This window comes from Leuresthes tenuis, unplaced genomic scaffold, assembly GCF_036924035.1.
Source record: "Leuresthes tenuis unplaced genomic scaffold, fLeuTen1.0.hap1 SCAF_2, whole genome shotgun sequence".
Lineage (NCBI taxonomy): Eukaryota > Metazoa > Chordata > Actinopteri > Atheriniformes > Atherinopsidae > Leuresthes > Leuresthes tenuis.
The window spans coordinates 25,122,179-25,147,185 of record NW_027325356.1 but is presented as its reverse complement, the minus strand read 5'-3'; the positions used below and the strand labels follow the sequence as shown (position 1 = coordinate 25,147,185).

The following is a 25,007-nucleotide window of genomic DNA, read 5'->3' as shown; positions in this document are numbered from 1 at the left end:
AGATCTTAGCACCTCATTGGCTTATATCAAGGGGAGCTGTGACCTTTGTTTCATCCATTAAAAGAAAATGGGACTAATCAGCTCCATAACAGTGATAAATCATGCAGCAGGAATTCTAAAGCTGGAGTGAGGAGCTCAAAGGAAAAAGAAGGGATGGTCGGCTTTATGTGTTCTTCCATAGGAGGTAAAGAGTCTAAAAGCTTTAAATGAGGCTGAGAATGAGTGTGTGAGGTTTTATTGTTTTAATTCCAGTCAGTGCAAGTGTATCCCGGCTCATCTGTTGGCACTAAATGTCTGTATATACTAACGTTCCTCTCATCGGCCATTAAAGCACCAAAGGACACACACTCAAGTGACTTTTGAAAAACTCCAAAGAATGAATACCTAAGTATAGAACATTAGTATGCTTAACTGATTAATTTTGGCACTTATTTGTGAAATCTTACAAGGTTTTCAATCATATTTATGCAGGTAGAAAATTAATTCTAAAGGGTTTAGAAACTTTGAAGCGCGACTACACGTACATTTAAACATTGATTGAATATATCTTTTAAATGCGTTCGACTTGTATTTTGCTTGAAATTATTTCAGTGATTGTTTGCAGGACATAATTTGATATCAGTTTCAATATCAGTCTATCAGCGTGTCACTTTAATGCCTATTTAATGCCTCTATTGTGTATTTTTCATGCCGGCTTTTGACAAAACCACAAATCTTAGTATATTTCAGCATCCTGCACACCTGCTTATGCAATTTCTCTTAAAGTTTTGGGAGTGTCTGACATTAAATGAAAAAAGGAAAAAAAGAAAGTTTCTTTTCCACCTCAGGGTGCAAAGTGACTTTAATCAGTGAAACATAATCCTGTTTTCAGAATTTCTCTTGCCGAGTTGTTCGTGGTTCTGCTGTAGACCATGTGAAGGTGATTTGTGTTCCTCTCCTGACACAAAAAGCACAAAGACCAGTTTTTACCTGTAGATATTCCTAACAACCTTTCAAGCTTTGGAATGACTTAATGTGACAAGACATTTACCGATCCCGACCCCTGTCATCATTTGCTTGAAGATTTCGTGCTTGTGAAGCAGCGAGACTTTTAAAATCAAATATTCCGAAGCGGTTTCCTCTCTGACTGACTGATGCACTGGTGCCTTTAAGTCCTTTGGTTCCTACTTCTTTCTCCAAATGACTTCTTGAGCTTTTTCTCTTTTGTTTTTTTTGTTTTCTTTGATTTATTTGTATGACCAACATCCATCATTTGTGTCTTTCTCTCAAGCCATTTTCCTGGGTTCCTTCCGTATGCCTTATCAAGAAATCCGTCGAATGATAGTGGAGGTGGACGAGGAGCAGCTCACTGAATCTATGATCCAGGTAAGACGAGTTGTTCAATTGTTTAGAAACATGCCGGTGACATGCACGACCTTTGGTGGACTTTCTTTGGCCAACTACTCGAAATCTAACAATACTTATCCCTGAGATGGAAATAAAAGTCAGAATCTAACTCGACCCACAATGTACAACTTTTCACTGAAGGGTAGATGTGGCTTTCTTGTGCTGCCCTTCTCCTACACAGTTGGGCCAAGTTCATGCCCCAGCTCTTGTCTGTTTTCCTAATTAGTCGTGTAACCAAAAAAGGCATGTAGCCTGCGGCTAAAGCAAGGGCGTCTGTACATCTGTAGAACAGCAGGTGTTGAAGCGGTCGGTGAGCACAGGCAATGTGTCAACAATGTGGAACTAAGTCAGTACTATGCTGGAGTTTAGCAGCACCTTTTCCCTGCTGCCCCTCTTCTAATCTGCAGGAGCATTTAGCTGCTTTACCGGCATTTACGTGTTTATGCCATTTGTATAACATGCTAAGTTTGTTTCTCTGTCTGTTTATTCATTTATGCATCAGTCTTTGCTTCTGTCTCTTAGCAGGAATGCATCGATCACTTAGAGAAAATAGTAGACTTCCTGACCACTGTTACTATTACTTGTTGCTGTTATTGGTCTTGCCTAAATTGGCAGAAAGAGGTGGAATCACAGCAGGTGACTTCTTAGCTTGCTTAGTGGATTTATCTGCCAGAATGGTGGTCATCCTCTGTGGAATGCACTTTATACCGGGGATACCCAGGTTGTCAGTTGGATAATGGCTCTCTGTCTGTTTCCTTTTCAAACATTTCTGCCTGTTGTCTTCACTGGATGAAAAATAAAGCTCTATTATTACAGCAGTTTTATTACAGATTTACAAGTTTTTCTAATAAAATTTAAAAGGTACAGTACATAGCTTTATTTGTTTATATCCTAAACACTTATCATAAGTGACATTTCTGGCATTAATTGGATTTCAAAGAACTTTCTTCAACAAGGATCCACTGATGTCATTATTGGTTATCAGTGCATCACGTACCGGGACTTAAGTTGCTCTGATACAACCGGCTACAGCATCCTTTTACAGTAACATAAGATAATTCTTGGGTTGCTTGCTGAAGAACACTGTCTGCAGGTTTGAAATGTTTGAGGCAGTGATGGAAAACAAATAGAGCATACTGCAAGTGAAAAATCACCTTTAGTATCGATACAAAGAAAACCTCAAGGAGTTGACGAATGCTAGAAGTGGGAAAGGGGAATTAAATTTACTTGAACTCTGTGATGTTTTATTTATCCCTGGAAAATGATATTGTTGCAGTATAAATGATTGAGGTAAATAAAGAAAAAAATGAATAAAAAAAACCCCCAAAAAGTTGAAAGCCTATTGGAAAGTTGAAATGTAGCTGAGAGCGAGCCATGGTTGAAACCTTCAGAGATCACCTTGAGTGCGTTGTGGTGTTAATCACAACACGGGTGAATAATCTCTGACAATGTGGACGGAAACTCACAGCCAACACTTTTATAGTCAGGTGCAGAGATGCTTCTTCTCAGGAACATGTATAGAATTCCAGATACTCTAAATATTGCAGTCTGCTTAACCTGCTCTGTCCTCATCAACGCTCCAAGCTTTTTCATTTTATTTGCTATCTCACTTTCCCTGTGATGATCAAGGGAAAGGAATGGTTTAAACTTCCTCCTTCTTGCTCTCAAATCTACTCCTGCCCCACCAGACATCCCAGACATCTTCTCTTCAACTTATCCTGAGTCTGTGTTTTATTCCAGGCATGATTTGGGTGTTGGACATCTCAAATCAGCTGTTAACACATGCAAACTCCCTGTTGGCAAGGTTATGCACCGTTACAATTGTTTAAAAAATGCCAGTTACCAGCATCACAGACTCCAAAACAGTGTGATGCGATGTTTAAAAAAAAAACCCAGTGTTTTCGTGGAAAAACTGCATTAACAGGCTGCTTATAATAGAGCTCAATTCTCGGAGCACTAAGCACCTTTGTGGCAAACACTGAGAGATAAGATGTAGAGAAAGATCAACTGTAAAGTCAACAGAAAATCTTCTTCCCAGAGTGTTGATCTCAATTATGACTTGTTGGCTTTTTTAGATGATGAGGGGCTCGTCTTCCTCGTGTATGGAAGCCTCAGTGTGAAGCTCTCACCTAACACCTCTTCACAGAAGATGTTCCGACAACGTTGTGAAAAAGACGTAAACTTGTGATAACGGCTTATTGCTGGATTGTTCAGCCTCCGGTTTCAGCTGTGATATTTCCAGCGTTAGCTTAACGTCAGTCATCAGCGTAACTCCTCAGAGTTGTTCTGCATCCACTTCACACTCTAGTCAAGCCAAAAGCTGCTGCGTTTTACAGCATGCTTCAGTTGTGGAGAAAAGCAACCCCAAAATTCTGATCAAGAAAAGCAGCGATTTTAAGGTTTTATTGGCTGTCGAACATCAATTAGTTGGCCACCCTTAGAGGACTTTACTCCAACTGCTTAAATGTTCAGAAATGTTCTTCAAAACTTAGAGGTCAACCTGAAAGGTTAGCCAATCACGATGCTTTGGTATCGGGTATGTTGCTTATGACCAAGCAACAGCCAAAGACCATTGGATCAGAACAGTGAATAACCTCATCTGCAGTCAACAAGTGACTGCACAGGAAGAAAAGAAAGAAAAGAAAGGAAAAAGCCTTAGGGTGTCATGTTTATCTTTTTCATATTGTAACTTAAGTAATTAACAGGAGTCCTCTTTGAGAAAAAGATGACACATACTCACCACATCACATGGAACACATGAAACTCGGGGCGAGGCGATTACTAAGCCGAACACGTCTGTGTGAAACTGATTAACTTCAATGACCGTTTGTTACAAAAACCAAAACAAAACTCCGAATGACTGCAGTTCTTTTAAATGGAGGATCTTTTTTTTCCCTCAAGATTTGTACAGCGTCTGATGTGGAGGTTAATGACTGTTTCCGAAGGGTTTCAGGTTATTTAACTGTCATATTATTCAAACTGAGTCGAAACAAATAAAAACAAACCTGAGCTAGCGGTGCACTAATTGAATAATTGTTTTTTGTTTTGTTTTGCAACACACACAATTAAAGGTACATTTAATTAGAGGGAAATAATAAAACCTAGAACAGTGAACGTGGCGATATTTGCTGAGACTCCAGACACCCAAAGCAAACTTTAAATATTTAACATACATTGAAGGTTTTGGTTGAGGTGTTCGCATGAGAAGAAAACAAAATGTTTTTGTGCACATGCAACACAAAGAAGTAGAAGCCTGAAAACGGAAGCTTTTATATTGTGCTTAACTGTGGAGAACACCACAGAGGATCTTTAAGTCATTCGTTTTGTACAGGATCAAGAAATTCAGCTATGAAATTGAATTCCAAAAGGACCATTTCACATATTACCAGGTATCATTGGTTAATTACAGAGCAGGCGGTGTGATGATTGCTTGGAGTTTCCTCCCCTAACTTCGCTTTCATCCTGTTTGCAGAACCTTGTGAAGCACCTGCCAGAGCAAGAGCAGCTGAATGCGCTGGCCAAGTACAAGAACGAGTACGCTAATTTGTCAGAGCCCGAGCAGTTTGGGGTTGTGGTGAGTATATTCGGTGCTGTCGCTGGGTGTTTCCGTGTGTCAGAGGTGCTACCTTCACACCAGCTAGCTGCTGATAGCGTTGATAAGTGGTAGGTTTAGAAAGCTGGCTTGTTACTACTTAAATGCAGTCACGTTAACCAGTTTTGTATTTTAATTTCTTCCTCTGTGTCTCTATGAAAACGCACACACACACACACACACACAGACACACATACACAGACACACACACACACGAAGGGAGGCACATTCTGAGGACTTTCATAAGATTATTATAATCCAGGGCTTTTTGAAATTCTGTCTTTTTCAGATTTCGAAAGCAAGCCGGCACACCTGTGGTCTAATTTATGCACATTAAAGAGCAGCAATACTGCCTGATTATGTCGGGATCATTTTCTTAAAGACATTCCAAAAGAAGGCTTATTCAGAATTCTGCGTGAGAGGTGTCGCAGGCTTTATGTGTTTTGTGTTCCAAGCAACCAAGACACTGACAAAACATACAATAAGCTACTTCTTTTGCCCTGTATTTTGTGCTCTTCCCATGAAAGAGACTGGGTTGATGGATGGGAGGGAACATGTTCTGCTTTTGTGTGTATGGTTCATTAGGGAGACATAGAACAGATATGAACCTGTTTATATACTTTGCCTGCGTGGGCCAGAAAGGCTTGTGTGCTTTCAGCTATCAGGAAAGCGAGGGTTCTGGGGAAAATGTTTTAATTTACCATTGTGCAAATATGTGCATGTTATTGCTTTCATTTTCAATAACGGCCACCCTCGCAGTTGATTTTGAGCTCCACCTTATGCGTTTTGTAATATATAGTTATGTCTGCTCAAAATTATAGACCGGAACGCATGATAACATACAACATGTAGAGGGTGTTTTGAAAAGTGGCAGCATATTCATGTAAGCTTGAGTTCGTCACCCAGATAAAACAAAACAAAACAAAAAAAGCTCTCTTAACACGGTTAATGCTATACATGCTGTGTCTTCATCGATCACGTGTAAAATCTGCTTTTAAATATATTACTATGCATGAAAATCCTCTTAGCCTTGCTCCCAGCACCTCTCCCTGCTGCTGATTTCCACTGAAAGATGCAATGTGAATGTTATTTTCCCGCTGCATTCATATTCTCATTTATAATTTTAATCAGGGTTTCATTATTGAATTATCTGGCTCCAGGAGCACAGACAGATTCTGGTCCGCCGGTTCAGGTGGCAGCACTCGAAGCGTTTCCTTTAACCTGCAGGACACGGGACGAATAAATGAACCATAGTTTCAGGCTGGAAGCAAAGAGAACAGCTGGTTCCACATACCCTCTGTGCAGATTGTTGTGTATTCTCTAATTATTTAAGGTTCCCCTGAATAAATAACGCCCTATTTGTGGTGTCAGTTCTGTTTACCGAAGTTTAAACAGCTCACACTAAATGCCTTGTTCAGCGGGCTTCAGGCATTGCGGATAATGTTTTGGTGCAATCTGTGACTTGTTCTCTCCCCTGACCCTCCGGACTATCTGCGTTTCCAAACCTCCCGATTTAAGCATTGAACTCTTACCACCAATCTAAATGATAACGAAAGCGAAGGAAGAATACATGCTGCTGTACGTCTTTCAGCAGCATGGAGGCATGAGGAGACGTGTGCAGAAAGGGCCTTTTTGTTCCCAGTAGCACCCTTTATTGCTGGTTTTATGCATGAACTGTGCAGTATAGAAATGCACTGCAAAAAGCAGTCCCACATTTGAACAAATCCTGTTTTCAGGCAAGTTCATTTCTTATTAAGAAGAACCAGGCTCCTCTGTTGTGCTGTCATGTCGGATTACACTTACTTTACACTTCCTCTGTGCCAGTGAATTAACTCAAACATGCAGACAAAGTAATAAGAAAGTGTGAGAATTGTGCAGAAAATGTTTTGAAACGGTAGCTTGAAACATTTTTTCCTTTCTGTTGTCATGCCAAAGCTCCGTAGATTTAAACTACTGTTTCGTTTCATCCTCTTACCCTCGACCACATATGAGAAAGGAGCGTTGCCTCAGCCGAGCTGTTTTTTTCTTATCATGCCCGCTCTTATTTAATTATGAAACAAGCCACATTTTCCAAAACCTCTCCTTCATTTTGTTCCATAAGAACTCATCCCCTCATGATACCGACATCTCAAAGCACTCTGTAGCCTCACTGGAAACTGCAGCTGCCCACTTCTACGCCAAAGCTGCAATGGTGTCTTCTTTTTTCTACTTGTTCTCTCCTCAAAATGATATCCTGATAACACAATTTAACCTATCTCTTGGTTTCAGTGCAACATTATGAATGTAGATATATTTTTAACCTTACTTTTTCTTCATTTTTTTGTCGTATCATTTCCCTTTGTGTTCTATCTCTCTTTCATCTTCTCATACAAACACGCTGAGACACACACACACACACACACACACACACACACACAAAGTCAGTCGCTGAAATAGTCATTTGATAAGATTACAGTAGCCGTAATTAAACCCTTGATGGAGTACATCAAACCGCACAGCCAGCTGTTGTGTAAAATACACAATTGGAAACTGCCCTCCTCGCTTCTACTCCACACGTACACAATCATGGTTGTGGCCAGGTCTTGGGCACAATGCAATATTTTCCAATTTCCTCTAATTGTGTGAGAGTGGTAATCCAAGGCAGGCTATTGTATATTCCACCCCCTCCACTGCCTGCCCTATATGGACACTAACTCCAGAATTAACTTACCAGACCCGGGTCCCAAATCAAATCACTGCCAGCATCTATTACTACTGCCTAGCAACACTTTCCAGCATACTGGTTGCATAAATGTCTTCTAAATTAGATCGACTTAATGGGAAAGTGTGAAAAGTGTGATTGTATATATTTTAAGTTTGACTGTGCTCTCTGGAGTGGGTTTCTCTCTTCACCTAATTTCCCCTGGTTTCGTCCTCGCCTGCTTTCTTCTTTTCTTTTCTATAATTCCCATTTTCCTAATAGCCACTCTCCCCGTTGCTTCTCTCTACTCACAGATGAGCAGCATGAAGCGACTGCGACCTCGCCTCAGCCATATCCTCTTCCATCTACAGTTTGAGGAGCAGGTAAACAATCTGCGCCCAGATATCCTGGCAGTAAACGCTGCGTGCGAAGAGGTCAGGAAGAGCCGCTCTTTTGGCCGACTGCTGGAGCTGGTGCTGCTGCTGGGGAATTACATGAACGCCGGCTCTCGGAATGCCCAGTCCTACGGCTTTGACCTCAGTTCCCTTTGCAAGGTAAGGGTTGTAATGCTGACACTGCTGTTTGCTGTTCACATGCAGTGTGGTGTCATACATTGACTGCAAAGAGTAAGGCATGTTCACTAAAGATAAAGCGATAAACTTTTCCTTTAATGGATTTCACACAGCGGTTTGCAGGTGGACTCTTCTGACAGCAGTTGTTTTTCACTAAGCTGTGCTGCGCTGCTCTTATGTGAAGCTGGCCTTCATGACTCGCAGCTACAGTCATGTGACATATGTGCAAAAACCTTAAAGTCATAAATCCCAAAATGGATAACGGTATTGTCATTTTGCATCTAAAGTAGAAGCCAGAGTCCAAAACACTAAATTACTAAATAAAAAACCGAAACCAAAAAAATGTTGGTTTGTTTCTGTAGGAGTTGGCCTCTATGTAAAAGCAGATTCTTTTTTTGTTCTCAAGTCACATTGTCCAAGCCTGATCATTTTTGTTTTCAAACCTTTGGATTTTATCAACATCATTCCCACAAGACGGTGTCTTTCTGTCAAAGCATTCAAGCACAGGCGCTACAAAATCCCCATTCTACAGAGGCTACGGCTGCGATCTCTTGGAAAGCTCACACACTCTGCATGACCACCGGTGCTTTGTGGATAGAGTGATTGCAAATACCTGTTCGTGTGGATTTTATGTGTCATGAGGACTGAACGCTAAGTTTCTCTGTGTGATAGTGATGGCAAGAACAGAGTGTAATCTTTGGATATGAGACTCCTCCAGTGGTTACTTTACTGCTGTTGGCACACGCACAGCAGTTTCCACAGTAACAACCACCACAGCCATTTGTCACTGCCACCTCTTTGCCCTGTTAGACTTGGATGCTTATGCTCATATAAACACCAGTGCATGTGCCAAGCATGGATTCATACATAAATGATGGATTAGATGCTTTAGTGTGACAATAATATAATCAATCAATAAGGGTCTACTGCAGATTATGTCTTATGTTTAGCATAATGCTTTTGTTACAGGGTGTCAGTTTCTTTCTCCTCATGCTTATGTGTTGATATCATATGGAGGATGTATATAGGCAGACATCACCTTCATGCCTGCTCCAGAGTTTGACAACTTAATTCCACATCACACTCCGGAGCACAAGAAAATTGCACCCAGCCCAGCTGGAAAAAGGGAAATGTTTATATTGTCAACCATGATTACCATCCATCTAAATTCAAAGAGGGACCTTTTGTGAGCCAGCACTCGAAGCTTTTTGAGTAAAAAAAAAAAAAAGGGAAAACAAATGAAAAGAGAGATGAGGCTGTTTGATTAGAGGAGATAATGCAAACATGATTAAACCCAGCGGGTCTGAGTGCACTGCTGTCTACCAATAGATCACCTAGAGAGATACACAGCAACACGCTCCACAGGAGGGACGCTCAGCAGGGATACCGAGAGACGTCTTAGAGTAAGGCTGGAAAAGAGGAATGATGAAAATTTATCAGAGAAATTGAAAAATTGTTGCACGTGGGTGTGAGGGAGTCAGTGAGTGCAGGGGGGGGGTCATCACTTTGTCAAATTGCATCTCGTGCATGAGTATTCGACGTGAAATCATCTGTTGCACTGTCAACAGTTAGCACTCATAAAGCTTGGGTGAAGACTCATGCAAATATGACCAGCTGCTGTCGACAAAAGTGCAACAAAACCTATCAAGTCTGTCTCTTTTTTCTCTGCCACAGCATGCAAACATACTCTGTAAATCAGTCCTCTTGTGTTCCCCTTTGACGGAGGGAATGGAAACAAAAAAAGAGGGCAGTTCATTTATAAATAGAAGTGACACATTAAAGGGAAACCTGAATGGCAGAGCATCACAGCGAGGGGAACTTCCTTTGTTTGTTTTTTTGTTCAGTGGCAGCCTGGTTTGGGTCCACTCATCCCCATAACATAAGGTTCAGTGCAGATCAATACAAAATTCCTCTGAGTGATTTGTTCTGTGATGAAACATTTCTATCCTGACTCCAGCGGTCTCTTCCAGGATGACAGTGTCCCAGTTCACAGGGCTTCAGGGAGGAATTGAAAGGTTTGACGACTATGAATATGACGTGACTTCTAAAGTCTCAGTCACTGGCCCTCAAACCACTCGATCATTTATGGGAGATATTCAATAACCGGTTTAGATGGCGCTCTCCTCCACTATCGTCAAAATGCCAAATGAGGGAAAATCATTTGAGAGAACGGTGTTCTGTCCCTTTATTAGTTTCACAGAAAAACAGCTTTAATGCCAAGGTGGATTAAAGTTGTCCTGGTGGCAAATGACACGTCTCTAACACACTTCTTCTTTTATTTTTTTTTAATAAGGCATATTTTATCTTTCATTTGTCACCTGCCTGTTTTGGTTTCATGTGCTTTGAGAAAAACTCATCTGCTTCCATAATGTGCTGCTCTGCTGCAGCACACTGAGCGGTACGAAGCCGATATCTGGCCCATGTGGCCCTTTAAAACCACATCGCACCTTCTACCCACAATATGTTGGCTTCTGGGCTGGGTTTATCTGTCCAGTGCTTTCCAAACCCTGCAATCAGGAATGAATGACTCTGGCAAAACATCCCATGCTGATCTGTTGGAATACAAACCCAGTTCTCCCTGCACATTTAGTTGTACCTACGAGACCACTTTCCTAGTTGTTCTGTCATGGAGCACAAAGTTGCCAAATTCTGAGTAAAGCAGTGACGACGTAACTCTGAGGAAAGGGAACATTAATAGTATTCATGACAGTTGTTCGCTGCATGCAGAAATAGTGATTGCAGAGCTACGTGGACGACACCTTAGAGTTTCCTAACTTTGAATTACCCGCACACATAAAGAGAAGACGCAACTCTTTTAGATAGAGATTGAGTTGAAATACGGCAGAGCAAACTTGCACTGCTTACTGACTTCTGCACAGGCAAATGCAGGCATCTGCAGCATAATGAATCAGTTCAGGGATTAAATGGAATGCTCACAAGGCACCAGAGACGGAGCTTACATAATTTACTGCAACTGGTGTAAACAGCAACTGTCTGCATTCACATTACACACGGTCTCTGAGAAGAATTCCCAGAGACTCAGGGTCATGGTCCAGTCTTCGCTATTCTTTGGTTTTATTTAATGACATAATCAGTTCAACTCCGCTAAAAAAGAAAATCATATACCGCATTAAGAGGATTCAAGCTGCTCCCCGCTTCTTGTTGCATTGCTGCTCTGGCAGCTTTCTGTCGGTCGAACAAACAGTGATTTCATTAAAGATGTCATTACACGAATCTACATCAGAGTCCGTGCAACGAGACGACATTCGACACTGTCTTATTTATGGTGGGGGGGTTAAGTGACAGCCACTGTGAGCTTCTTCTTGGTCCGAAATGTCCTCTCAACCTGTCCCCAATCAGAGCGCTTTTACTGCTCAGTCGATAGAATCTTATTTGTTGATTGGGTATCGGGACACACCGTACAGAGCTGCATAAATGCATGTTTTTATGTGTTTTACAACAGCTGAAAGACACAAAGTCGGCGGACCAAAAGACCACATTGCTTCACTTCCTGGCGAGAGTATGTGAGGAGGAATTTCCTGACGTGCTCAAGTTTGCTGACGAGCTGGAGCATGTGGATCGAGCGAGCAGAGGTACGACACCCGTTACCTGCACACACACACACACACACACAAAAAACCCACTTTAACACGTCTGAGGTGATCCAGATGGAAAACAAAAGGCTTCTCTCTGCCTGCGCAGGATTTAAAGACAGAAGGACCACAGCTCACCATGCTTTTTGTTAATTTAACACAGTCTACCTCCCAGTTTTTCGGAGGTGATATCTCAGTGTGATTATTGCTGTTAATTCTGGTCTCCCACTGTTGTCAAGTTCTTTAGTTCTGCATACAGAGTTTCACACGCTCCCTCTCAAATCAACAACCCCAGTGGTGTTCACCTGCAGGGGTGTATAACTCGTCTTACAAATGTTCTGTTACTTATAAAACTGTTCAGACTATTTGACCTTCGTAATCAGGAGATGTTTTTGCCCTTTTTTTGGAGCTCTTTGTAAAGTGTTGCTGGAGTAGTCTCTTCAGATTTGAGCTGAATGAGGGAACCCTTTTATGTTTTCTTTTAAATAAGTTGTTTAGGCAGCTGTGGACATTATTCGAGTTAAAAATTGAGTGATGATTTCGCATTTTTGGAAAGAATTCTGTTTTTTTTTTTTATCTTCCATGGTGGCCTTATATGAGACATATACCCTTTATTGGCACCATTTCCTTTGGTCTTACTGAAATACAGAAGACGGGCCTTTGCTTAGACACGGTAGCCCTCATCTCACCCCAGTTGAAACACCTCTCCTGAAACCAGGCGGTTTTTTTGGGCAGGTAAAGAACTACTCATAATTAAGCTATTCTTCCAGTCATACCAAAAACACTCTGAAAAAAGTTACTTTATGTGTCTCATAGGGAAATTGTTTCATAGTGTAGCACTTGAAGTTAGCAACAGGTGCTGGTAAACAATGGTTTGCATCAGTGATAATGGACACAGCCTGCAATGTACTCAGCTTAACATTTTTCTAATTAATATGTACCATTAATTACTGCATTGAAACATTTAGTTTCTATTAAAGTCATTAGACAAATGTAAACACTGACCTACAGATACATTTCTCAGAAAATTGCCAATCGTGCAACGCTAACACAGCAACAGCACAGTACACAGCATTAAGTGTAGCAAGAAGAGCACAACACTGATGTTGTTAAGCTGTTAGTTAGCTACAGCTAAATTAATAAAAAGAAATAACTTAATGGATTAATAAACCCTGGTGAATTATTTCACAAGTACTTAAATTTCTCTCATTTAAAGATCAGGCACTGAGTGTCAGAATTGATCCCTCTTTGTGGCACAGTTTCCAGTGTTTCAAAAGTTGGTAAAACAGTTTGCTGCACATAGTCTTTTGCTAATTCTTGCAGAAATATGACCCTCAAGTATAGTTTTGAGTTCTGATGTCCTCTGAGGCTGCAGGTGGATGGAGGATACATGCTCCTCAGTACAGCAGACAACACAACATTTCCAAGCTAAGCTGGCTTCATCGGTCCAGCATGTTGAATCTGAGCGGGCAGGACTAACAGGTCAAGGCTGAGGGGGGAACTTTAAGAGTGACACAAGTTTATGCTGCACATCTGAACAGCTCATTGAACAGTTTTTGAGTTAATCCTGACTTCAGATGCCCAAATGAATGATCTCAAGCTCAGAAAAAGGTGATTCTTCCCATAATAGGTCCCTTTTAAAGGATAGTGATGCTGTGGTTAATGTTTGTGGCAATGATTGGATCACTGAGCCTGGTGGTTAATGATAGATGTGGGATTCTGTGACATATAAACTCCTGATATCATGAAACTTATATTGCCTTTCAACATAATCTGATCAGTTATCTTTAATCACAAAATTCCACCCACGCAAAACTAGATCCCTTTATTCAAGCTCAAGCAAAGTAAATAGCTTTATTGTATCATTAAGCATTGTTTTCTGCTTGTCATATTTACTTATTTTTGTATATTTGAGGTGAAGCAGTGAGAGCTTGATGCATGAACAGAGCGACCTACCTAAACAGAAATGGAGCATTCTCATTTTGCATTCTTTTGTTTTACTGGGAGCTTTAATCTTATTCTGCTACTTTGGTAACTCTCTGGGGGTTATTATGGGATGAGAATGCTTGTTGATTCCATAAACAATGTATTTTATCATTTTAGTGTTAGAGCTATGTCACGCTTAGTTCATCTGCTCTGCTGTTTGATATCAACATTAATCTTCTGTCGCACATTTACCAGTTATAGGTTTTTCTCTTCAAGCAAATACACGGGGTCGTGTCAGCCAGTGAGATGAAGAACAATACTCTTCAGATGTGTTATGAGGCACCGTGGTGGTTTAATGTAGGAAAAATGGCTTTTTTTTCTCTTTTTTTTAGATGTGCAAACATGGCTCCACACATTTGCTCTCAAAGTGCTCTTAGCCTGGCCGGTGTCTCCGGAGTACAGTAAAGGTCACAGACAAGCAGGGCAACCTGGGCGGTCGGAGGAGACTCTTTGTTCGTACTGCTATAGGCACCTCTCAGGAAGAAGCAGTGAGCAGCAGCCTGCGCACAGTTTGTGTTTGTTTGTGTGTGAGGTTGTTCTGTCGCTGCATGTTTCCTCCTGCTCCAAAGACGATTTTCACCCACTGCTCTGCTCCCAGCAGGGGGGGATGAAGGAAAGTGTGAGGAGAAGAAAGCAGGAGGATGGATTCTGTGACTTCTTTGTTTGGACTCTCTTCATAAGGACTCCTCTAGGTGGTTTTTTTTGCTTTGATAACCTGTAGGTAATGATGCTCCTGTGGAGTTTCATTTCTTCTGACTGTGCTGCATGTCACGAGCTCTTGGCCAAGTGTCATAAGTACAAAGTTGGGATCAATGAAAAGTGCAGTCCTTGGATCCTTGTTCAGGCTTTGTCCACCTCCTTACTTCGGGCCTCAAGCTGAGTAAATTTGCATCTATATAGATGGTATCGGTCTGGCTTCATGTTTCCATACCACTCTGACATGCTGACATTTCCTGCCTTATTACTCAGCAGCGATTATTCAGACACAGCAATCCCATCCCTTTTTACACTGGGCTTTAGAGTGGCATCCTTTTGATTAATTCTGACAGGTATTTTAGAGGTTTGTAGACACATTAAAAGGCTGTATTGCATTCACACACTAACTAAAGAGCCTGCTTGGGCTTGAAAAAGAGGTAGAGGTAGCAGTAATGATTTGTCTTGTAAAGGGTGCTGTCTTTTGACTGTGTGTAATACAGCCCCCCCCCCACTGCCAGCCTTATCTCTCATGGAACTTTGGGGTTGCTTTGTGTCTGTTTTCTTATTTCTGCTCCTCTGTCTTCTGAGCCCTGCAATCATTATTTCTGTCTTTGAAAGGCAGTCTTTTTGTATCGCTTCTGCCATTTCCCAGGTATCTCCTTATCTGTCTGTCACCACATCTCTGTGTCTGTTGGGCAGTTTTTCTGTCTCTCACTCCAGTTCAGTTAGCTTTTATCTCACTGTGTCCCTTCTTGTTTGTATTTTCATGAACCCCCCCCCCCATGACAAACACACAGAGATGTGATATATAGCTGCAGGTTTAGGCAATTAGGAAGGTTTGTTGATTGGAACTTTGTCGGATCTCGTGCTGGAGGCGGACAAATACAGAGACATATTAATGTGCTAAACCAGGATGCTTCATCTTGCGACTTCAAATACCCCCTGTTGTCTGCAGAAACACTGCTTATTTGTTTTGCATTATGCTAAACAGACATGGCTGCATAATAGTCCTGCAACAAAGATGGAAAAGCTGTTGTGGTTCAGTTTCTTTTCCTGATTTCTGTGGCCCTGAAGAGTCATTAAGGAGTAAGGCAAAGACTCAACTACAATGAGATGGTTCTTTAATATGCTGCTGGAGCTCTGCCTTGTAGTTTTCAGCATGCAGGGTGAGTGATGAGCCTCATGTTTAAAGTATATTGAAGGAGCTCTCTGGACTGCAATTCACAGGCTGCTTTGCTCTTTTTGCATGCAGTACTATAGGCGCTCAGTAAGTTGAGTGTGTTGCCAGGATTTCCTACAGATCCCCCATTCCCAGCCTCTGGCACCATCAGTCTAGTCCCACTTGTCTGTCAGGCTTCGGCCTCGGAGGGTAGATCTGCTTTTTTTCAGTCTCTTAATTTCCATACATCAGTAGATGATCTATTGTGGAGTTCTGTCTGTAGCACGACGGTTTGTGCGCATGCACGGCTGTGTGCTTCAGCTCGTCTCATTTATAGCATAGCGGGTTGGCAGAGTAATAAAAGGATGTCAATGGGGGATTTGACCTCTGCAAATATTCCAATTATTATTCCTCTAAAACTACCTATATCTGTCTGCAACCCCTCTAGACCACAGAGGCGTTCAGGCCCCAGCGCCCATAAAAATCACTTGCGCTTTAATGCACAGAATGAGAAAGAAGTGGCAGCAAGGCCAACGATGCAAGGAAGAAACACTGACACCCCTTTGTTTCTGCCCCCCTTACACTAATCTTGTCACTCAACTTCAGAGCAATTATATCACTTTTTTTATTGCACATGGCAGATTTGTGTTGAAATTGAACATCGTGTGCTTTGAAACAGATTCCTGTGTGTTTTATCAAAACATTCCAGCAGCTGCAGCCACACTCTTAAATGCTCCTGAGATTTTCTCCAGCAGCACATGTCTCTCTTTTTGTCACCCTTGTGTCAGCTGTTGTTCATACGTTCCTCTCTGTGAAGGAGCCTCATCACAAAAGGCTGCAGACTGGTGTTTTAAAGCGAGGAAATGTGGACACCCCTCTCGGATTAGCTTTCTGTCCAGCCCTCCCTTGTTCTTTCCTCAGTCAGGACATCGTCTCACAGGGCTTTAATAATTTATATTCACCTTATTCAGTCCAATTCAGTTTCCAGGTAAAGCAGAAGGCAAAAGAGAAAAGGACTGAACTGAATCTGATTGCTAAACATCTGGGAGGGCCTCCCACTGACCTTACACAGTGGAGCTACCCTGTACATTTTTACTTTAGGTTAGTAGTATAATCGCCATATATATATATATATATATATATAAAAAAAAAAAGGATAGTCCAAAGCCACAAGACACCATCTAATACGGTGGTTTCTCCGTATTGGACTGTTATCTCTGTATTAACAGTGGTTCACGGAGACGGGGCGTGTAATGCGTTTAGAGTGCTGCTACACCGTGACTTTGACAGAGCATGCATTACACTACCATCATAAAGATAATTAAACGTTTAATTGTTTTTGTCAGGTCTGCTGACTCCTGGAGTCTCGTGTCACCAGAAGCAGTGTTATTTAATCACATTATATGACAGTTTAATAACCACCTGTACTTAAGGAAAGTATCACTTAGAGATTTAAAAAAAAATAAAAAATCCCTTTTTGCAGAAGAGACCTCGTCATGAAGGCAACATTCAGTTGTTGCCTCGAAGTCGCTCAGTTTACAACACTGACCTGCTTCGCCTTCAAACACAATCCAAATTCCGACTGTAGTGAGGCCTCTCGAACTTGACCCTTAAAAACCAAAGTTTGGAACGCTTTGCGTCTCTGAATATCAAGCATTTCAGCATCTGCTCGTCCATGAGTTGGGAACAAATTTGTACTCCCTGAATTCCAGCTAGCAGTCCTTATTTGCACATCATCGCTTTTGGATGACAACTTATTGTTGGATATGAGACATTTTATGACTATTTTTGTATTTTTTATGACCCTGAATGCTAAACAAATGGGTAGCTTGGGGGAAGAAAAGAAAAATCCCACGTTATCTCTTTTCTTGATGGAAATATTAACCCTGCCACGAGAAGAAGCGTCTTTTTCTGCTTCGTCTTGTTTTCTTTTCTTTCTGGTCACATTAGTTTTTTTTTTTTTTTTTTTAGAAAATATTTGTCACCAGAATAAAAATTCATGAAACAGTCAGCTGGCACAGAGCCGCTGCTTTGTGAACACTGCTTTGATTGAAACATCCTTTGTTCAAAATGTCCCTTGTGACGAGACTTTCAAATGCAGAGCAGTGTAGTCGGGGAAAGGGAACCGGTTGAAATTGTCCATTTAGTTAAGTTTAATGAGGTAAAACGTGCATTAATAGAGGGAGCTGATGTGCTAATCATTTGGCAGGTACAGATGTGGTACACAATCTGAAACGTGGTTTATATGACTGTTTTTCCCCCCCTTAGCCCTGTTTGCTGCAGTGTACTCCGACCTGTTTTTCAATCACGAGTAACAACACGATGAAAAGTGCCACCTGCCCTTTTCTCACAGCCAGCTGAATGAATGAGCGTGTGTTTGGTGTGTGTACATTCACATGCCTGCCTTTAACCACGGTGAAAACAACCGTACTCCCACTCCATCAAACTTGAGATACTAAGAAAAAAAGAAAGAAACTGTTCAACTTGAGCTGCCGCAGACTTTTTAGAATATTTGTCAAACGTGTGTCCAAAACAGTGGGTTCCCGTCAGTAAATGGGGTTTATTTTATCCAGTCAAAAGGGAAGCTTAGCTACATTAAAGTCCTCTCTCTTTCTGTTTTTTTTCTTTCCCTTTTCGTAAAGCATGTATTAGGATCAAGGGGAAATTTGAAACTACTTAAAGTTAAGCAGCTTATGCTTTTTTGTCAAGCAGGGTCTAATCAGGGTAATTCAAGCCATATGCTATATTCTCTCTCTAGCTTAACGTGTCAACCGTGACCAACTTAACAGAAAGTTGGGCTCAGTCTTCCACCTGCGTGATCCGTGCACCTGTTGATAAGAGCAGAGTCGAAGGATGAAAGGCACAGAACTGTTAGAATCGCCCGATTCCACGACAGCGTACGCAGATGGAGTCCTTTTTTCATTTGTGTTATTAATATGATATTGTATTATTTATTTAAATAATAACAAGCTTATGTATTCAATGCATTCTGACTTGATGTTTATATTTTCTTGTCATTGTTGATTCCTGTGGCGTTTCAGGCACCCATAATAGGTGTGAACCCATAATAAGCGAGCTTTGCAGCCGTCCCTGTTATTTCACTGTGTTATTTCTCCCTGATTCTTTGAGAGCCTCAGAAATGGTGATGCATTTGATTGTACCTGTAACCGTGTTGTCCTCTCTCTGCCTCTGTCTTCACATTTCCCTGGCACGTGGGTGTGTTTCTGTGTGCTGCTGTGAATGTGTGTGGGTGTGTGTGTGTGTGTCAGTCTCTGCAGAGAATCTGGAAAAGAGCCTCAGGCAGATGGAGAGGCAGCTGCTGCAGCTGGAGAGAGACCTGGAGACTTTCTCCTCCCCCGATGACCCTAATGACATGTTTTTCACCAAAATGGCTATATCCTTTTTCGCGTGTATACATATGCTCACCGCTTTGGGGCTTTATACCGTGAGTTTAAAGTAATGACTCAGGAAGAAGTAAAGTCAGAAGAATATTGCTGAGAATGAATTGTTTACATTTATCACTATGGTCCAGCACAGGGAGGAAACAAAGCAGGTTTTCATATTGTAGCTTAACAATTTATACAAGGAAGAAGCCCTCGAGACACAATCCCTTCACACTTTACTGAATTACTCCATTCACCTAATGAATTCTTTCTTCCATCACCTCACCTTCTCCTGCAAATGTAAATTGTGTTGGATTCTGACAAGAAAGAAACCATAGACATCTAATATGCTGGTAAAACACAAAAGAAAGGGGTATATGGATGTACACTTCCCCCGCCCCTGGTTTCTTTTCCACTGTCAGTGATGTGCACAAGTAATCCGTGCAGCCTTTTTCCATAGTCTCGTTATTGAACCAGCCTCCCTCTCAGCTCTCTTTTTGATGGGTTCTTAAGACTGAGGACAAGTTCAAAATGAAAGGAAGTGTTAGAGAAGAAGTTATGGCCGCCACTCTGTTTGGCTCCGGAGGTGTCAGTCGGCACTGTTTATCCCTGAAGAGGAGCAATTTATTACCTTATTGAATTGACATTTACTTATAACAAAGCAAAAGCTCTGACAGGCAGGCACACAAGCACACAGTTCCACTGCCCGTTTGGGATATCTGGGTCCATCGCTGACAGCTGTCTGTGTTTGTTTGACAGCTGTGTAAATTATTTAGTGTCTTCTGAGGTAGTTCTACAGGATCAGGTTGACAGCTATGTCTCAGGCCAGGTGTGTTCAATAATACACTCTGTACCTTGCCTTCTTCATGTAGTTTTGATCAATAGCCTAGGGGCTGGGGCACTGATGGCTTGTGCCGTGGTAGTTGGCAGAGAATTTGAGAGCAACACAGACGATGTCTTTCACTGCTTTTCACTGCTTTTCCAGTTCTGGTTCTTTGGACAAATTGTCCTTTGGAGGAAATGAAAATAAAGGAAAAATGTCAGATGTTAAAATAATTTTTTGGTTAGTTGCGTAAGTGAATGAATAAACAAGGTCCTTGTTTTTTCAACAGATGGTTATAGAAACTAGATCAGCCTCACTGCGTGCCATTACATATGTTTCATCCAGATTTTCTCTTTCTTTTAAAGGTCCTAAATTGATTAATTCCTTTACCTTAAAAGATTCAATCTTCTGCTCAGACAGTAGAGCCACGACAGTATTCGTTAATAATCTAACTGTGTATAATGAAACTCTTTCAAGTCATTTCTGCCTCAGAGTCACGGATATTTGTTATTACATTCTTGCAGATGCTTCACCGCCTGTTGTGAAGAATCCTTTTGAAAAGTGATCCAGTCATCTTACAATTCCACAAACGGCAGCTGTACCTGCAGCTGATGTAGTTTGCCCACGATGGTACCAACTTTGATCATTTTAAATCTGCAGTCACCAGCCAAACTTGAGAAGCTGGGGATGTCACATATGTGAAAATTTAATTTTCACTCCATGTGCCACTCAAGTATACAGCTGCTGTGTTATTGGTCCAGAGTTGCACTTCTGAATCTGAGCCCAGACTTGTAAAAGGTGGCAGATTAGAGCATGAGAGACACGAGAGGGAGATGGACAAATGAAGAAATGGAGACTGAAGTATGATGGAACGGGTGGATGGGGGGTAAGTGAGAAAGCTCGGGGGGAAAAGGAGGACTTGAGATTGAGCTGCAGAGAACTACTACTTTGTCTGGAATAGGAAAGCAGTCAGGAGAGGGCGAACAAAGGGAGAGATATCACACTCTGAGATACTTATCAACCACAACTCTTGGCTATTTTTTTTTCCCTCCCACTCTGACCTTCCTAATGCCTCTTTCCCCCAGCTTCTGGCTTGGAAACATATTACTGACAAGTCAGTCTGGGAGGAGTGCCTATTGAACAGCATTTATCCAGCTGTGAATAGGTAGTCTCATCCCCAGCCAGATTCAGCTGAGGCCAAACCTCAAATAGGTCCATCAATTGGGCTATAATGAAGGAGCACAATAGGAGCCAGAGAGGCTGCCCACACACTTGTGTGTTACCACACACGTGTAATCACTGTCCCTTCTTATCTGCCATGAGACAACTGTGTCAGAGCCATTAGCAGTACTGTTGGTTGGGAGAAAACATGCTTCACAGAAAATTACCTGGAAGTTTGAAAATGAACAAACTGTTTCACACTAATTGTAACTTTTATTTTATTGTCTCACACAGGGCTAAGGCTGGGTATAAATCAAAATGTTTCGATACTGAATGATACTTTTTTCGATACCAGTTTTATAATATCAATTCTAACAAAAAGAAAATTACATAACAAATAACAGTACAAATCATCAGTTTTATTTTTAAGCTCAGTATTTCATTTTCCTAGAGGGAACCTCCCAAAAGGATTAATAAAGTCATCTATCTATTTTTCCAATCCAAGCAGTTTTCTTACAGAAAAAATGAACAACAAATAATTTCCTGTGCAAAACAGTTGCAAACAGGTGACAGTTTGGTCTCTAATACTATCCTACATACTGAGGATACTTTTCACTCAGCAGTTTTTCTTCAGAAAAGTCAACATTTCTGCTTTCTGCACGTATGAAGTTGCAGTAACATTGAGATTACTGCAGGATTTCGCTGAACGTTAATTTACCCGTTAAAATGCAACACACTGCGCCGTCCTCGGTGCTCTTAGATGAAGCCGAGTCCAGTGGTGGAGATTTTGGTGAAATGGAGGCACGCTTTAGACCTCGGTGGCATTGTTTAACCGGTTCGACGACACGCACACAACTACAGTTCCCAACGCAGGTGCACGTGAACTCCGTCTGTGGGCTTAACCACATGTGGCAAAGTGCAACGTTAATACAGCCAATCTGGGGCAGCATCATCAGTTCTTGATCACGTGATTAATCTCTGGGAACCGAAACTTGACACCGAAAGACGAGGCGTGTTTTGATACTCGGTACGACTGAAGCATTTCGATCGGTGCCTTAAAAGAACCAAAGTTCAGTACCCAGCCCTACACAAGGCAGACATTGATTTTATTAAAAGGGGCTATTATTATTTTTTGTTATGGTCACCTGGATTTAACTATGCAAACAGGTAGCAACTTTCCATTGGAACTTTGCTGCAGTGATTATTTTTGGTTCCCTCTGTGAGGTTTAATGGGGAGGGAAAATGAAAAAACGCTTTAATTTGTATGAGAGCATAGAGACTGGACTGGACCAGATTTGCCCTGTTCCAGAGGGAGACGGGTGCATCAGGGTGAGAAGGGCAGAGGATGAAATGCTGCACCTATCATGCCGAGTTCCTACTGTACAACTCTGTGGGGGCAGCGTTATGATCTGGGGTCGCTCCAGTTGGTCGGCTCTAACTTCCGCACTGGTGTATGCCCATAAAAAGAGGTCAGCTGATTACCTGAATATACTGAATGACCTTGTTTTTCCATCTATAGATCTATTCTTTTTCTTTTCTAATGACGCCGGTCTATTCCAATATGACCAGCGGGATTAATTGGCTTTCAGTTATGGAAAAAAAAAAAAAAAAAGGTTCAGGGAGCATAAGACATCGTTTTCACACATGGATTGGCCACCACAAAGTCCTTAATCTCTAATCTCTGCTGGGATGGGCTGGGGAAGACACAGATAAGCTCATGAAAGCGATGCCATGGCGATAGTGCGATGTGATCAGAACTCGAGGTGGTCCAACAAAATATTAGTGAGTGACTTTTTTGTGGCCAGGCAGTGTATTTTTAGTCACCGTTTGGTGAGTATTGTGCATGTTGTGAGAGACTGGCACTACAGTATTATTTCCCCCGGTAGTTGGCACCATGTGGTTCACTTCTTTCGCCTTGCTACACTGACACCTTTAAGGCACTTGTTGACAGAACTATTACACAGAAGAATAAAGAAGAGCCGGAGCTCACAGGCTGTTTTTACACCTTCAAAAGGTGCAAACAGAGCAAGATTTCAGCACTATTCTGTCTTCATCAGAGTCGAGGTGGACACAGAATCGAGGTAGGTAATTACTACCTTGTTACTGCAGGTGTGGACCTCACAGACCTAGTCTGTTTGCACAAATAAAAGCCATACAAAGAATCAGTGGGCTCCAGCGCTCCTTTATTATTTGGGAGCTTGTCATCCCTCAACTGAGTGGCACCTGATACAGCTACTGTCCACTTCCACACACAAAATAACTGCGTTTTGCATTTCCTAGAACAGGAGGACATTCTAATGCTTCTCCATGATGCCAGAGGTGGTGCAGATGTACTTTTTATTAGACCTGTCTGTGTTCAAGGCGTGTCCATTTCTTTCAGGACCAACTCCTGTCACTGTTGCTGGACCATTTTGGGATGCAGTGATGTGTTTGAGCAGCCGAAGCCAGTGTGCGCTTAGTAACATTCGGTGTCCATTGTTTTCAAATGTGAATGCAACTGGGCACAGATGCTTGTATGCTGCAGGGGAGTGCGTGCACTGTAGAAGTAACCTGACATGCAGCATCAGACCTCCTGAAAGCTTACTTCACAGTTTCTCATTTCTGACTAATTTCCTGCTTCCGATCACTGTGGAAACCAGAGTGAATGCTCTCACGTTTGCTGTTAAAATGGGGAGTTTTGGCATCGGCATTTGATGAATCAAATTTATATGTGATGGATCTAACGTTGACCTTGACCACGCCCTTCACAGCTTCAGCACAGTTGCACGGGAGCAATATGGCAAGCTGGTGATCATGCACAGCAACATGGAGACGTTATATCACAACTTACTGGAATTCTTTGCTGTTGATCCCAAGAAGACCTCAGTGGAGGAGCTGTTCACTGACCTCAGCAACTTCCGTTCCATGTTCACAGTGAGTATACTTCATTTACAGTGAGAGCTTTTACATTACTTTAAGAAACTGTGAGGAAGAATCTTATCATGCTGCCTGTCACATTAAGAATAAACACATTTATATAGATAGATTGTAATGTCCCTTTATATTGAATAATGTTCTGTAAAGTGCTTAAGAGTGCTGAAGTGCTCTTCTTCTTTCATGTTATGGTCACATCAGTACCTTGTGGAATAATGCAAAGTAGAACAATGGTAGCTCTGTGTCATCCAGTCCCACCCAGACTCTTATGTCATCCCTGAGCTCTTTGGCTTTACCAGTCTGAGGTTGCTCGGATTTCTGGACCTGTGGAGACCTACTGTGTTTAATCAGCAGGATTAGTGGCACAGGCCGCTTGGCGTGACATATAATAGTAGCTAATTAGCCTTCTGAAGTTCTTGCCCTGCCCCCAATTTAACATATACCCCTCACAGAGTAATAGATTTCATGCCCGTTTTTTTCTGTGTAGTCATTAGTTTTGCTTTAGTTTTTCGTCTCGCTGTCCCAGTTTTTGTCTTCACGTATCTTTGTGTGCTCTGTAGTGTTTTGTTTGATAGTCCTGGTCAAGAGTTGTGACATTAGCTTGTTTATTTTTTGCTTGGTTGGTTCACATTGGAATTACATTATTATGACATACATTACTTCCAATCACAGTCATAAACTGTAGAGTTTGTTAAATGGATCTGATAACAGCTTTCTTTCCATTTTTATTTGTCCAAGTTCACCACTATATGTTTCAATGGATGCGAGCAAGATGCCACATACTTGGATTTGTTATGTGATTTATGTGGCATACGAGACTGACGTAACAACAGTATTGCAGTGTCTTTACGGCCTGCAAGAAATAGTCCAGAAAACGGTCCCAGCGGCACTGCTTTTATGACCAGGTTTCTTTTTTTATATCCATTGTATTGATCCCTTTACTTCTCTGTGCTCTGATCCTTTCTTCTCTTTGAGTCAGAGCCCAGGTCAGTCCTCGCTGTGTTCAGATGTAAAGCTGACCCTGAGTAAATGATGCAAACCTATTTATTTCAATACAGAGGTT

General features: G+C 41.6%; 1 protein-coding gene across 1 annotated transcript in view; it reads left to right on the top strand.

Moving 5' to 3' along the window:
* The window catches only part of LOC140302055 (protein diaphanous homolog 3-like), a 147,403-nt gene that overhangs the window by 52,109 nt on the left and 70,287 nt on the right, over nt 1-25,007 (top strand). Inside the window, exons 19-24 of the mRNA XM_072380796.1 lie at nt 1,271-1,365; nt 4,859-4,960; nt 7,973-8,212; nt 11,694-11,823; nt 18,934-19,058; nt 23,780-23,944. Coding sequence (XP_072236897.1) covers nt 1,271-1,365; nt 4,859-4,960; nt 7,973-8,212; nt 11,694-11,823; nt 18,934-19,058; nt 23,780-23,944 — 857 coding nt within the window. The remainder of the gene's footprint in view (nt 1-1,270; nt 1,366-4,858; nt 4,961-7,972; nt 8,213-11,693; nt 11,824-18,933; nt 19,059-23,779; nt 23,945-25,007) is intronic.